Here is a 14,329-nt window from a genome sequence, read left to right on the forward strand (position 1 = left end):
CAGACGAGTTTCTCAGTAGTTTTCTTCCACGTTTATTACATTTTAGGCCTCAGCATATGCAGGCAGAAAACAACACAGAGATCAGAAACTAATTACGCAGGCTGTGACGAGCTGTGGCTGAAAACTCACAGTACAGTTTCACCCATTTCCTCGTAATAGCAAGCTGTAAAAGGCAGAGTAAGCATGGTATCCGCGTGCCTGACACAGGAGACAGGGCAGCCCTGAGCAGGAAAAAAAGGATGCAGAGATGATGCAGCTTTTCTCCATCATAGTAAGTAACACAGGATGGAGTAACCTTATAGAAGGAAAAAGCATTAATAGTACTGGAGATGTTTTATCTCCATAGATGAAATCTGACCAACTCTTTGAAAGAAAGAAGTAATGTATTTATCTCTGACAGCATTTTGGACTTTCTGCTTTTGAAATGCTAGGAGAAGCATGAGAATCACTAACTTACTTTCATGCCTCTAAAGCAGCATGTTCATAAGAGAGAATTATTTTTTTAGTATATAAATAGGCCGTAGGCAGAACGTCTTATTCATTTTGGTTGGTCTGCGGTTTTTTGACCATCCTGCTGGTCTTGCACTGTGATGCACAGTCATCCTGCATGTATGGCACACAGCAGAAAAATTACCAGTTGAAGTACAAGTGTTTTCAATCCATCCCTAATACAAATCAGTAAACCAAAAGAAAGTGAGTATTCTGAGATGCAAGTCAAACTTCCAATTTCACACAGTTCAATACAGATAATTGCAAACATTTAAGTAACTTCTAGTACAAACATATTACTACTGATCTAGAAAAAATAAAAGCTCTGGGAACACATTCTGACAGTCAAAGTTTTCTACCACCATTTTAGCAGTAAGTATAAATAATGGCTTTGCCTTCCTAGCTACATTGTCCTAGTTCAAGTATAATGAAGCACTCATTTTAATAACAAAAACCCCCACATTTATGCAGCTTACAATCTGAACAAGGATATTTTAAGATCAATAGAGTCACTCTCCATCAAGCTTTTGTTTCAAAAGTCATCATTACATCATAGATAAAACTGTAGCACAGAAGTGACATTTTCCCATACCTGACCAACTTATGCCATTGGGGTCAGTTAAGTCAGCAAGCATGAAGATAACAATATTCCATTGGTAGGAATAAAAGCTCTTACTGTGCACGCTTCCTACCCACAATGCAAATTCCAGTTTGGCATTCATTACAACAAAAAACCCAAATATTTTTGTAGTCTTAAAAATGCATTTTATGATGACAAATTTCCCAAGTGTAAGTCGCTGTTCTTTCATGTGCAAAGTACAGAGAAAAACATTAGTCACGCATTCTTATTTTCAGATACCCAAGAAGAATGTATGGTAGGAAATCAGAAGTCTTCTGCTTTTAATCTACTTCATAAGAAAAGACTGTCCCTCTCCAGCACTATTGGTTTTCCACATGCATATTCTGAAGCAACTGAAGTGCCAGTTAAGGGAAAAGTTAGCTTCAAGTGTGAGAAGTTTACTGTAACATTCTGATACTGCCAATACACCACTTTAACTGAAGTGTTTGATGTTCAAACACTTGTGGTATTTCCTCCACAAATGAATATAGATGTAACCTGTCATTAAACTAGTTGAAATCCTATATAAAACAATGGGCATAGCATGCTAAATAAATTAGGCTAAAGCTAGCATAAAAATTAATTGCAACACAGTTCTAAGTAGTACATAATGCATGGCTTTATTTTCCCTTTTGTCTACAAGACACATGCACGCTTAACATTTTTATTCTCTAATGTTAGAACAAGCACTTTAAGGATATGCATGATTAAAAAAAAAAGCCAAGGCAAGTAGTAGAAAATGCATTTTATTTTTATGGAAAAGGCTACATTTAGATTTGTAAAAGGTCTGTGATAGTGTTATGTTGCCCACATGTCAAAAATCATTTGTGAATAGCAACAAAACGGTTACACATCTTTCTACATAGCAGTGCAATTAGTTCACATTGCAATAAAATTAAGTCAAGTATGCAACAGAATCAAGAACAAGTGTTTCTCCATAATCAGCATACAAAGAATTACAGTGCAAAGATCATTTTAGGTTTTAAGAAATCTGCAGTCTTTAGAATATCCAACAGGTGGGATACTCCAATTATTTTCATTACTAGCAGTTGTATCTTGTCAATACTGTGCACAAGCAAGTAAGTCTAAAATGAAATTACTTACATGGTAAATAAAATATTTAGTCTATACAGTAAAAAAAAATACAAATTATATAAGTGAACTAACAAAATGAAATTTGAACACACTTATGAAATGGACAACATACTTTAAGGACACACATACAGTATTCATCACATAAAACCAGCTACTTTTTCCAGCAAAAATAATTTGGTTGCTTTACAACTGCATTATGGATCTCATAGTCTGAAGATGCAGATGTCCAGCTCTTAAAAACGGCAATAAATGTCTTCTGCAAAGCGTACAAAGAGGATAAATATTCTTATCACAGTCATAAGGTTATTTTCGGAAGTTTGTTCTCCCTTGCTCCAGAAACACACTTACATGGGTGAAAAAAAATTCAAGGGGTATCATGATAAATTGAAACAGTAAGCTGTGCTCCATTTCCTCCTAATTTTGAAAAAAACCCTAGAATTTACAGTACTGTGTGGTATATGAAAAAGTCTTCACAAGTTTACATTGCATATTTCTGAGTCCATTCTCTTGCATGTCTGTTGTATCTGTACGTGCAGAAAGAAGGCATTACAGTGAAGAGCTGTTAGTGATACATTGACAATGGCCACATATTTACTTAATACAGATGTTATTGAGCTTTTCACCTCTTAGCATTGGTTCAAATAATGCTAAAATAGTCTAGAAGCCAAGAAACATACACCCACTGTACCTTCAGTTTCTAAGGCTACCTATCAAAGCTATTTAGACACAAAACCAATCTCACAGGTTTGTATTAAAACGCAGATCATTGTGCATACTTAATTTGCATTTCACAACTGGTTCCCTTATTTGTACCTTAACAGGAATTTGTTGTCAATTATTCCTAAATGTGTATGCTATTAACAGTCTGACCAAGTTCACACGTTTTAGTTGCATAAAATTCAGTATAATTAACTGGTTTTGGAAAGGGTGGGGATAGAAGGCACAGTCATTTTTTTATTCTCCATTCTGCATTTCAGAACATGAAAGGAAAATTTCCTGAAAAGCATTTTTGACTAGATTTTAAGTCTTGGGCCTTTTCCTTCTGATATGAAGCTGACTAGCACTCCCAAAGGTAAATGTCCTTAGAGAGTCAATAACTTTCCCTCTGGTCCTCACATTTCTTACATTCCACTCTTCAGACTAGATTCACTTTCTTCTGGGTCCTCCAGAGAAAATGGTGACAAGTTTTTAAATCCATTTCTTAAGATCAGTATAGCAAATCATGTACTAACTGGTTTTGTTCCTAAGAATATGCTACCATACAAGTCTTTGGATTTTTACTTATATTAAAATACCCATAGATAAATGCTCAGGGGTAACCAGCCATATCTTTCATTTCCTAAATCCAAGCTGAGATTAAAAACATTTATCTTCTTATGCTGATCCCCTATTAAAAGTTTAGTCAAGACTACACATTCTCTCACTTTCTCCAGCAATGATTAAATTTAAAGTTTTGGAGATTGAGAAATATCCCTTGTTCACTTCCTTCAAAAACAGGAGGCACAATACCTGGGATCACTATCAAGTGGATGGACAAAAGCTGAGGCACAACATCCTCAGCTTCAACACTATCTGCTTTGCAGTACAAGCCACAGAGTTCAAGCACTTCACAAGTGGGTTATGCGATTTGCTTGTATCAGAGATTGAACTGTCAGAAAAAGGCCATTTTAGTAATTCTTACTCTAGGGAGAAAAATACTAGACCATAGGCTTCCATGTAACTTCTACATCACTCCTCCTCTATCCAGTCCTCAAGGTAAAAGTAATACTCAAAATCTTCATGGACCTGTGATATGCGATGAACCACAGGCCATTAGCATGCATTGCAAGAAGTCTTCAATGGCTCAGTACTAAAAAATAGGTACCAACAATTTCTCAGTCAGTTAACTAGAAAGGTCGAAAATTCTTCTGGATACCACAAACATTCCACAGAATCTGAAGCAAAGAGTCTAACAGTTAAAATAGTTAGAGTCTAACAATTAAAATAGTTAACAGCAAGGTTACCAAAAAGCAGCTTAAGTACCAAGGATAAAAAGCCTGCCCCAAACAAAATCCATAACCTTTTCTGCAGCTTGAAGAAGAAGTCAGATAAACAGCGGTGGTTAGGCTGTCGATAAATGTGCTGCATGGCTATGACTTTTTTGTTTATTGTCAAGGGCACCAGAAAATTTGTGACATTAGTTTTGGGGAAGGTTATTCCATTCTTGGCAAATTAGGACTGGATGTATTTGGAAAACCTTAGAGACTCCTACTCCTTGTTACTATCCTAAACTGATCTTGTGTTTCAGTCTTTCTTAATCCCACACACACCTAGAAAATCCACAGGTGCTAAAACCCTGTTACAGGAGACAACTCAGGCCATGCTGATAGACTGTAGACTGGATTGTGCTCAAATACCTATAGCAGCAGAGTTCAACAGAATCTCCCAGTGGTAAGCAAAATATTTCCTTCCTGGATCCTTTTCCATGCATAAAGTTTTTACAGTTCGTAAGCCCAGGAGAAGCAGGTAGCTGATATATCAGCAGAAAGCAGCAAAGATGGAAAATCTCACACAGGTAGTATTTCCCTATGGAACCCTTTGGAAGTCATGCAGTCTAATCTGTGGAATAAAGGGCCTGAGCTTCCTGCCACCCACAACTGCAACAAACTCTTAAGAAATCAATGCATCACTGCTTAGGTATCCATACATTTCACTATTCAAAGTTTCAGTGGCAAAAGGAGTCACTTGGGAGAGGTACTGCTCTAGAAGGAAACTCTGCTATGCCAAGCATCGGGCTTGCTAGTGACCTCTAAATCCTATTATCTATTATTGTGAGGGTTTGGCCATGTGTGTAGTGATAAGACAGTATTTCAAAATCCTCCTTAGGAGTGATGTACAACAAGGAGTCAGCAAGCCTTAAAACTGAACTTTGGGAAATCCAGGTTGTTCTGCACTGTAAGTAACAGACCTCAGCATAAATGTTTCAGTCAGTATAGTACTTTTGAGTTAAAACTCTTCAAATCAAAATCAGGTTTGGTCCAGAAGCATGTAACGCTTTGGTTATGTGCTGTCCATGTCACCTACCCAAGATCAGAAACTTCCTGCAAGTTCTACAGCTGTTCCAGAAAGTAAAAGAGGTTCTTTTTCTCTGTAAGATGGTGCAATTCGCAATAACTGTGACAATGTTTCTTAGCACTAAACAGAGCTGAACATTAGTCTATCCTACATTTACAAAACTGGATCAAAACCACGTTTGTTGTTCATACCTAACATCTTACTAAAGGCACAGGTTTTACAACCAGAGGATCACAGTAGCAACAAATAAATCATATTTGGGAAATGATTTTTCATGCAATGAATATAAACACACAACACAAAAGTGTAAAGGTTTTATGCAACTAACTAAAAAAAAAAAATAGTAAAGTATCCAACTGCTGTGTATGGCTACAGTTTCCTGCTTGCCATTCCACTGATCAGTATTTTCAAGATTTAAAAATCTAATCCTGTAGAAATCTAAGAAATTAGTATCTTTAAAAGTTAAGGTAGAAGGTGCATAGCAGATAACTATCTGGAAGTACCACACACACAAATACGTATATTTTATACTCACTTTTCCTTGTCTGACTTGTAGATCTGTGCAATATCCGGTACTAAAGGATCATCTGGATTAGGATCACAAAGTAAGGAGCATATGGACAATAAAACTAAATAAAAGAGACACTAGATTAAACAAGTTAGTTTGCTTTATTTCTATAATCCTTTAATATATTCCAGTACACTGAATGAGGGTGGTGGAAGGGAGATTGGAAAGAGAATGCATATTAGTATTAAGCTTTCATATAGCAGTTCTGCTCAGAAATGTTTATACAGCATCACTGTTCCAGGTCCTAAGTAAACACCTCCTGATACTAGCCTAGAGAACTTGCAACCCATGGACCTGTACCTTTTCTAATGATCTCTCTCCCATGTTTTAACCTATGAACATTAAACAAACTACAGACTATATAGTTACTTATAAATATTTGATCAAACTAAGCTCTTTCATCTACAATTATTTAAGATAATTAATATTGTTAATATTACACTGCCATACAATACTCTATTTGTGCATATCCTTCTCCACTTCTGTGCCGACAGTTATTCTCTCCTACATATGAATATTTCACTTAATTTGATAGAAGTCCATTTTGGGAAAATACTTCATCAGTATTATATGCAGGTATTCACTTATAATTCCATATTCATTTCCTGGTATTGAACCAAGGATATTTGATTTCTCCAATATTTTCAGTCCATACTTTTCAGGAAATTTCTGTTTTTATACTCAGAACTAATATGAATACAAGAGTACACAGTTAAACAATTCTAAACACGTAGTGAAAGGGATTTTGATGCTACAGTGAGAATCTGCTGTAGAATAGGATTTTTTCCTTGCTTTGTCTTGTCACAAAAGAGCCTGGACTAACACCTATTTTCAGCTGTAGCAAGTTCGACCACGTCATACCAACATATTTCATTTCATTAAGTGCCAAATACACCAGTAATATTAGAAAATCAGGTTAGAATACTTGGTCACACCAATCAGAAGTGCTATCAGTATGTTGTAATCCTTTGATTCAGGAAAACAAGAACTATAAAGGAGAAACTTCCATGAGCCACTGAGCTAATTTCCATTTTATGAAATATATAATGTGCAAGCACGTTAAAAGCACATCAAATCAGAACACAGAAGACCAGCAGACTGCTCCTTTTTATAACTGAAGGAACACTCAACAAGTAAAGACACAGAAAAGCACTGAAGATCTAAAAAAGTTTTCAGTTGTAAATGCCAACTATTAAACATGACATAAGTGCCAACTCTCATCTGCTAAATACCTTCTAAATAACTAGAAACAAGACAATTTTTTTCTCAGCGATAAAAAAATCAACCAATTTCTGTGGAAAGTTAATACCAATTACACACAATAGTAATTCGTGTCTTCAGCAACTACATCAGGAAACAGCATTAAACTTAGATTTTTATTTAGCTTGTGAGATTACTTCACAAGGTTGTTACACATGGCCAGAAGTTGCTTTTCCAAGGAGGTATAGCAATTGCACTTGCATAGAGCAATTTCCATTGGACAACGAGTAACAATTTTTTCTTTGCTTGTGCACCAACTGCAATGACACTGTTCTAAAACAAGACACATGGTTTAGAGGGCTCTCAAGCACATAAGCAAGATGTGATACTGTTTAACCTTTTGAGTCACATGAGAACTTTCTGCCATATAACTAAGAGTGCGCCTGAGCATTTTGAAGATGGGTGAGAAAAAACAATGATAGCACCCATATTTTAAGCAGCTTTTGAAGTGACACAAAATGCCTACAACAAAAGAACTGCTTAACTGTAACCTCAATGTTCCAAAAGTCTACAGTGTTCAACTTGAGAAAGTTTAACTATGGGACTAGAATATTTAATAAATATTTTACTGATGACTTTGAAAGAAGCTACATTTTAAAATATTCACCTTACAGAGGAATGCAAACCAGAACAATTATCTCTTTTTAAAATAAAGTGTAATTAAGATCTTAGCCCACACAAGGATGCTCCAGCAACCGAAAGAGCCAGCAATAAGCAATCAGGTAAGCCCACACACATCAGTATCAGAGTTTTCCATTCACACCCAAATTAATTTGATTTTGAAGCTCTCTTCACCAGTTTCTCCTCAGTTCTGCATGCACAATCAGCTATAATACAGAAGCTGCATTTCAGGCTAATTGGACATTTGTTATCTTACTCAACTTGTTTTAGTACATTTCTTACCATGCACATAATATTTTATGTAATGTGACACTCCAAATAAACTGTGCAAGATCTTGGATCATAACAGGAATTCCAATGGAATTTGCCCTTCTGTAACATGCAGGATAAATGAGTTCCCACTGCCACCCTTAGACAGTGCAGTAATACACAAAAAAGCACCATGGCAGTGTATGCAATTTCATAAATCCATTAGCAAATCTGTGAGTTTACCTTTAGATACAGTCAGAGCTGGTGACCATTGCGATCTCAGGATATCGAGACAAATACTCCCATTACTGTTTATGTTTGGGTGGTATATTTTTGTTGTAAAAGCAATCTGGAATAAAAAAAATAAAAAAACCCCAAGTAACATCAAATTCTGTTTATTACATTTGGAACCCTTAACATTGTCCCTTCAGTTCCAGTCATACTAGATCTGCCAATACAATCTATTGTACAGTCTTATCTGTTCATCCACTATGAACATGTATCCTATTGCTGGCCTTTCTGGTTTTAACTTCCAAAATTAAGCCTCAAAGAACTAAGACACAGAAACAAAGCTTTGACCAAAAATTGCGTAAGTTTTGAGAGAAAGGACTTACCTTTGGTGGTTTGAAAGGATAGTCTGTTGGAAAGTGTACTGTGAGAAAAAATACTCCCCCTTGATATGCACTATCAGGCTGCGGAAAAAAACAAAACAAACAAAACATATTAACACATTTCAGTTATTTTGGAGCTTCCCTTCTGAACGCAGATAACATCCCAAAGCTATGAGTATCTTAGAAAATCCATTTTTTCCCCAGTACACAGCCCATGCTATGGGTCACAGCCCACTATGGGCTGTGTACTGGGAAGGCACAGAGGGAATTGAACCCTCCCACTGGCCTGCAGAGCTAGAGTAGAGCCAACCATGGCTACTACACTGAGTGCTGCACTTCTTGGGGAGGGAATGGAAGGTAGCAGTGTTTGACTGGTGGAGCAACAAAACTGCTGATCCATCGGCTCCACCGCACCAAGGGGAATCCAAAACCCAGAGCAGGTATTCCACATCCTGTCTCCGTGCAACACCACAGCTGCTCTGATCCTCCTCCATCCTTAATCCACAAATATACTTACCTTAAGAAGTGGTTTCTCTTTGCAGATGCAAAGAGTAGGATTTTCCAACATAATTCAGCTGATCATGATGACATCAGGGAGTTTTAAAACACACAACATCTTTGTGACCTGTACAAATCTGTGAACATGCATTTTGTTAGAGAACATGTGCACAGGTTTATGTCCAGGTTGCACACAGTTAATAGATAGAAATAACTTTGTTGCAGTCATCTGTTGAGGAAATCTTTCATTTTATTAACTAGGAAAGTGAGGGGAAAAGTCTCAATGCTAAATGATAGACAGTAGTGCTGCCATTTCTGATTAAGGGAAGGAGAAGAAAACCTTCCTCATTACTTGGTAAGTTTAAAGCAGCAACATAGGAACTCAATCTCAGCAAAGCTGCAGAGGATCAAGTTTTTGGGTTTTCTTATAGAAACAAAGGCAGACTGTTTTTTAAATAAAACGTTTACCTTGGAAATGAGCAAAAATTACAGTTTTAGAGAGGAATGTAAGAGGTAAAGTCACAAATGGTCAACTAAGACATGTCGTCTTACACACTCAAAATGCAGACGGTGTTGCAACGTAAGGCAGGTTATATATAGTATTGCTAAGAAGTCAGCATTAGGTAACATCAGAAGAGATTGCCACTGTACTTCCAATTACATTTGAAAGGATCGCTTGCATGCATACTAAATGGATTTGTCAAAGTTAAAATAAGCTGCAGATGAGACAAGTTCAGTGTCAGACAGAAGGCAAAGTGAAGTCATGATATGTTTTCCGAGTAAGGTATGTAAAACAAATTGACAATGCCCACAGACAGGAGAAGAGGTTACCCTACTTCTACACATAGGAAGTGAATTCTGAAGGTAAGCTTTAGTCCTGTGCCTCCCTCAGGCCATCAGGAAACATACAGGATGTGCATCCCTATTTCCTTGTGTTATCAAGGCAAAGGATTAACATGCTGACTGTGTTATTTTCTTGTTGGCAGATATGGCTGAGAAAGGTTGGCAAGAGATGCTCATTCTTATCTTTAACTAGTGAAATCTGAGGAACCTGAAGCAAAGAAAAGAGTATTTCCCACTACAGAATACAGAAGGTGAATTGCAAGCTTGAAGAAAAAAAAAGGAATTTAAGTTGGGATTCATGTGCTAGTATTTCCCTTACTCAGAGTATTTCCCAGACTCAGAGTCATTCAGGACACAGACATTATTGGTGGTAATCAGCACATAAGCTTTTGTTAACCCTTGACCTCTTTGCTGTTTTGCCATTCACCTTTAAGCAGTGCAGAAGGGCAAGGGTCAGAATGACTTTATATGTGAAAGAACACAGTTGTTAAAGAAAAATGGCAAAAGCATTAGTATCCTACAGAAAAACTTGCCGCAATCATTTCAGTTGCTACTGGGCCATTGACAAGTCGGACAACAGACTCCAGCATGCCACTGGCAAATTAGTAACTGATCTTTCACTGCTTCAGAGCAGCTGTGCTGAAAATGCAGAAATAGCCTCAAAGCAGTCACAATTCCACTCTTCTCCACCATGTGATGCTGCATCTTAATGGACTAAGTATTGTCTCAAAATTTCAACTCACACAGTGGTTCAGCTCATCATCTGAGCCGGAAACTCTTTCCAAATTAGTAAGTCCAAAACAAAACCACTAGGAATACAAACTCCTTACCATGGTATTAATAACCGCCCATTCCCTCAGGTCATGTTGTTCTTTATTCTTTATACATAAACCTTTTTCAAGTTTTCCTTTAAAACTTTCTATTCTTAAGCTTTATTGTCCTTTCTTATGTCATTTCCTTGACAAGAGTCATAGATGGGGTGTTTAGAAATCTCCCTCAACCCAAGGAAAGCAGGCCTTTCTCACACAGAAACCAAAGTACCCACAATTGCTGGTCTACACTTTGCAAAAGCCATCTGTTTTTACCAGAGCCACATCACAGCCATCAAACAAGCTCTACCCAAAAGCCCCAAAATCTCCCTGTGCAACATCACTCTTCTTTACAGTTACCAACTTCAACATTCGATTACAGCCACTCTTCCTCCTTTCGTCTGGAAGATGAATCTTCCAGAACTGGTCATCTTTGAATGATCATCTTTGAAAAGGAAGCTTTTCACTTTGCAGCCCACATCACCAATTCAAACATTGCAGCTAACTGATTAAGCACCCCTAACTTCATGAAGAGGACAGATTTTTTAACAGTTTCAGAAAGAAATTAGTACCAGACTACTAAGAACAACAATACCACCCTCAATCTTTAATCTGCACACAGCACAGCTGAATGACTGCCATGTTTACAGAAACCCAAATTAATCCTTCCATAACAAAAAAGGAAACAAGGTCTACTTTCTAAAGGGCATGAATTATATACTTACAGGTCCCATAATTGTTGCTTGCCAGTGAAACACTGAAAGTAAAAAAGATACAACAATTAGAGATTTTCCAAGCTTTTTCTTAACCGAAAAAAGTTCAACTGTGACAATGTACTATAAAGAGCTTACAGTCATCTCCAACAGGTCCAGCAGAACAGTGGGCTGGGGGGTCTCGCTGCAGATCACTTAGTTCCTGTAAGAAACACACAAATATTTGAAAGACATCTACATGAAAATACACACCACTCAACAGCATCACTTCAAAAGTGAGAATGCAAACAGATTTTATTAAATAGACCTGTGGTATTTTTAAAGAAATCAACACTTTAAATGCTCATTGACATTGAAAGCAGGGTTTTTGCCACATAGGTCTGCAGCTAAAGACAACACTGTGCTATAAATTAATATCTGAAAATATTTAAGAGTTATAGTCAAGTTCATAATAGGCTGGACATACTGAAGTAGAGACAGAAAAAAAATTAAGACAATGAAGGGTTTCTTGATTTCTCTGTAAACTCACTGCTTAATTTAGAAATTTATGTGCTAATCTGACTGTTCCTTTAGCTTTTGATTTTACAAAAGCTTCCTGTATTGGCCTAATCTATGTATACTAGCTGAGTTAAACTAGCTCATAAAATGCTTGCAGTCTGCCTAGAGATGATATATAAAGATAACATAAAGGTTCCTAAGCAAACTAGAAAACAAAGGAAAAATATTAGCTCTACACCTCACTTAACACACCTTAATTTAATTCCCTGCATGGTTTTTTTTTTTTCCCCAAAATGACTACTAAAAAAAACCCAAGAAAGTTGAAATTTAAGAGAAGCATTCAGAGAAGCTTTTGCAGGTCAACTGATTTATTTCTCTTACAGAAGTCCACACGGTCCCAAATGATTTTAAAATGTTATTTAATTACACAAAACCAGCTCAGCTTTTCATCTGATTTATCATCACTACATCAAATGCAAAACAAGCCAGGCATTAATGTTGTTTCATTTTCCTTGTTTGATTTAATATACCACTTTTGATGTCTGAAGTTTTACTGTAGTAATAACAAACAACTTTTTCCAATTGTAAGCTGATAGAAACTGTGCTGCAGTAAGTTTAACAATTATGTGTAAATACTTCCATTGAAATAAGCCAAAAGATGTGTGCTAAGCCACTGTTCGTAAGTCAGTCAACTAATTACTCAAAACATACATATTTAAGTCAACAATAGACATAAGCAGCTCTGCAAATACCTCCTTGATTTTAGTGTAAGGAGTAACAGTGAAAACATTTCTACCCAAAAATCATTCATCGAGGCAACTACTTCCAAAATCAAGGTTTAAACTGGAACTAAGGTTAACTCAAGTGTAGAATTTGTGTACATAGCATGATCAGACCTTACGTACAATTTGAAGGGTTGAAACTCTGCACTTCTCAACTGCTGTAATATATTTACCCGTTTACAACAGCCAGTAAACATTTCAGCTCCCATAGTTCTCTCTTTGAGGGACCGAATTTACCATGGACCTGGCACCTAAATTCAGGCACACTTCTTACAGGTCCACTCTTGGCCCTGAATTCAAAGAAAGGCATTGCAACATATCTTCAACCAGGTAATAGAGTAGTAATATTACTACTTGCTCTGAAGTCCTCCTCACAATCTTTTCAATTTAAAATAAGAGAGACAGTTCTTTGATATATACTGAAATATCTCAGGTTGCCAACTGGTGTTACTTGTCTGCTCTCAATGTTATTTTGTTGGTGAAATTGTATGCTGGTCCAGAAACAACACTCCAGGCTAGACTTAGACTAATAAAGGCAATAGCAAAACCCTTTAAAAGTGCAGTTCCCTTTTTAATCGGAGGATTCAAATTTCACTAAGGGAGTGATACAGAGAACCAGTAACCTATGCAAATCCAAGTCCTTGCCAGTACACGGAGGGAGCCAACAAGTCTCAAATTTCCAGAAGTCACGAGAGTTGTAACAGGCATTACCAGCAGCAGAGCAGTTACAGCAACTGTCTACTCTAATTTGCAACTCAAGATCTAACCCAACAAGAGATTGTCTTGTACACCCACTAAAAAAGAGCCAGCTACACAAGACTGTTAGCCAAAACAGAGAACTCAAAGCCTAGAAATCACATGTTTTATAGCAGTCATGGCTTACTACTAAATTAAAGGCAATGACAGGAAAAATATGTAGCTTAAGTCTTCAGACAGTCTCTAAAATATATGCAAACATTCCTTTATGCATATGCGAACTGCTAGGCAAGCACTTAATTTTGGAGTTGCAAGTCTGTAACAGTACTCTCATTTGTTAGATGCTTTCTTCAAGATCTTTACATACCCCAAAACCACACAAATTGGTTTTCATTCATATGTACACATGCACTTCATAATCGGTAGGAATTGGGGAAGGCTCCTCAGGTATACCCTTTCAATTTCTTCAGGCTAAAGGCACTGAAATTTGTCCATGATAAAAACAACATGTTTTTAATCATATGTTGATGAGACCCAGAACTATGAACTCCCATTATTAATATTTCCCTAACAATGATGTAGAAAAGGCTCTCTCCAACCAACTTCACTAAATGAGAGCAATGTTGATGGATACATTCAGAGAGCTTCTGCAGGTCGGAAACATAAAGCCAGACCAAACTTCAAAATCCTGATAGAGCAAATTCAAGTTGTATTTTCCAATCATAAGAAATAATGTATTGAGGCTAATATGGTTTAAAAATACAAATGGTAACACAATCAAACTTTGTAAATTGAGTGTGACAGTATTTAACTGTTTGAGCCTTTACATATAGAGGCTCAGATCAAGCTGTGATAAAAACAAAGAACTATTCAGCTTTATACTGTTAATTATGCAGTTTAAGCTTCATATTCAAAGCAAAATTA

At 36.7% G+C, this 14,329-nt stretch overlaps 1 protein-coding gene across 7 annotated transcripts in view; it reads right to left on the minus strand.

Moving 5' to 3' along the window:
• UBE2D1 (ubiquitin conjugating enzyme E2 D1) overlaps positions 1-14,329 on the minus strand; it is a 21,354-nt gene continuing 7,025 nt past the window's right edge. For 2 of the 7 annotated variants that reach the window (XM_075505435.1, XM_075505436.1), the window contains exons 2-9: positions 11,568-11,631; positions 11,442-11,473; positions 9,084-9,201; positions 8,570-8,647; positions 8,199-8,304; positions 5,793-5,886; positions 5,267-5,340; positions 1-2,727 (exon numbers count right to left, since the gene is read on the minus strand). In XM_075505435.1, coding sequence (XP_075361550.1) covers positions 2,636-2,727; positions 5,267-5,340; positions 5,793-5,886; positions 8,199-8,304; positions 8,570-8,647; positions 9,084-9,134 — 495 coding nt within the window. In that variant the 5' untranslated portion in view covers positions 9,135-9,201; positions 11,442-11,473; positions 11,568-11,631 and the 3' untranslated portion in view covers positions 1-2,635. The remainder of the gene's footprint in view (positions 2,728-5,266; positions 5,341-5,792; positions 5,887-8,198; positions 8,305-8,569; positions 8,648-9,083; positions 9,202-11,441; positions 11,474-11,567; positions 11,632-14,329) is intronic. The other 5 variants (XM_075505437.1, XM_075505433.1, XM_075505434.1 and 2 more) reach the window with 4 other exon arrangements.

The sequence above is a fragment of the Mycteria americana genome, chromosome 6, assembly GCF_035582795.1.
Source record: "Mycteria americana isolate JAX WOST 10 ecotype Jacksonville Zoo and Gardens chromosome 6, USCA_MyAme_1.0, whole genome shotgun sequence".
NCBI classification, from domain to species: Eukaryota; Metazoa; Chordata; class Aves; order Ciconiiformes; family Ciconiidae; genus Mycteria; species Mycteria americana.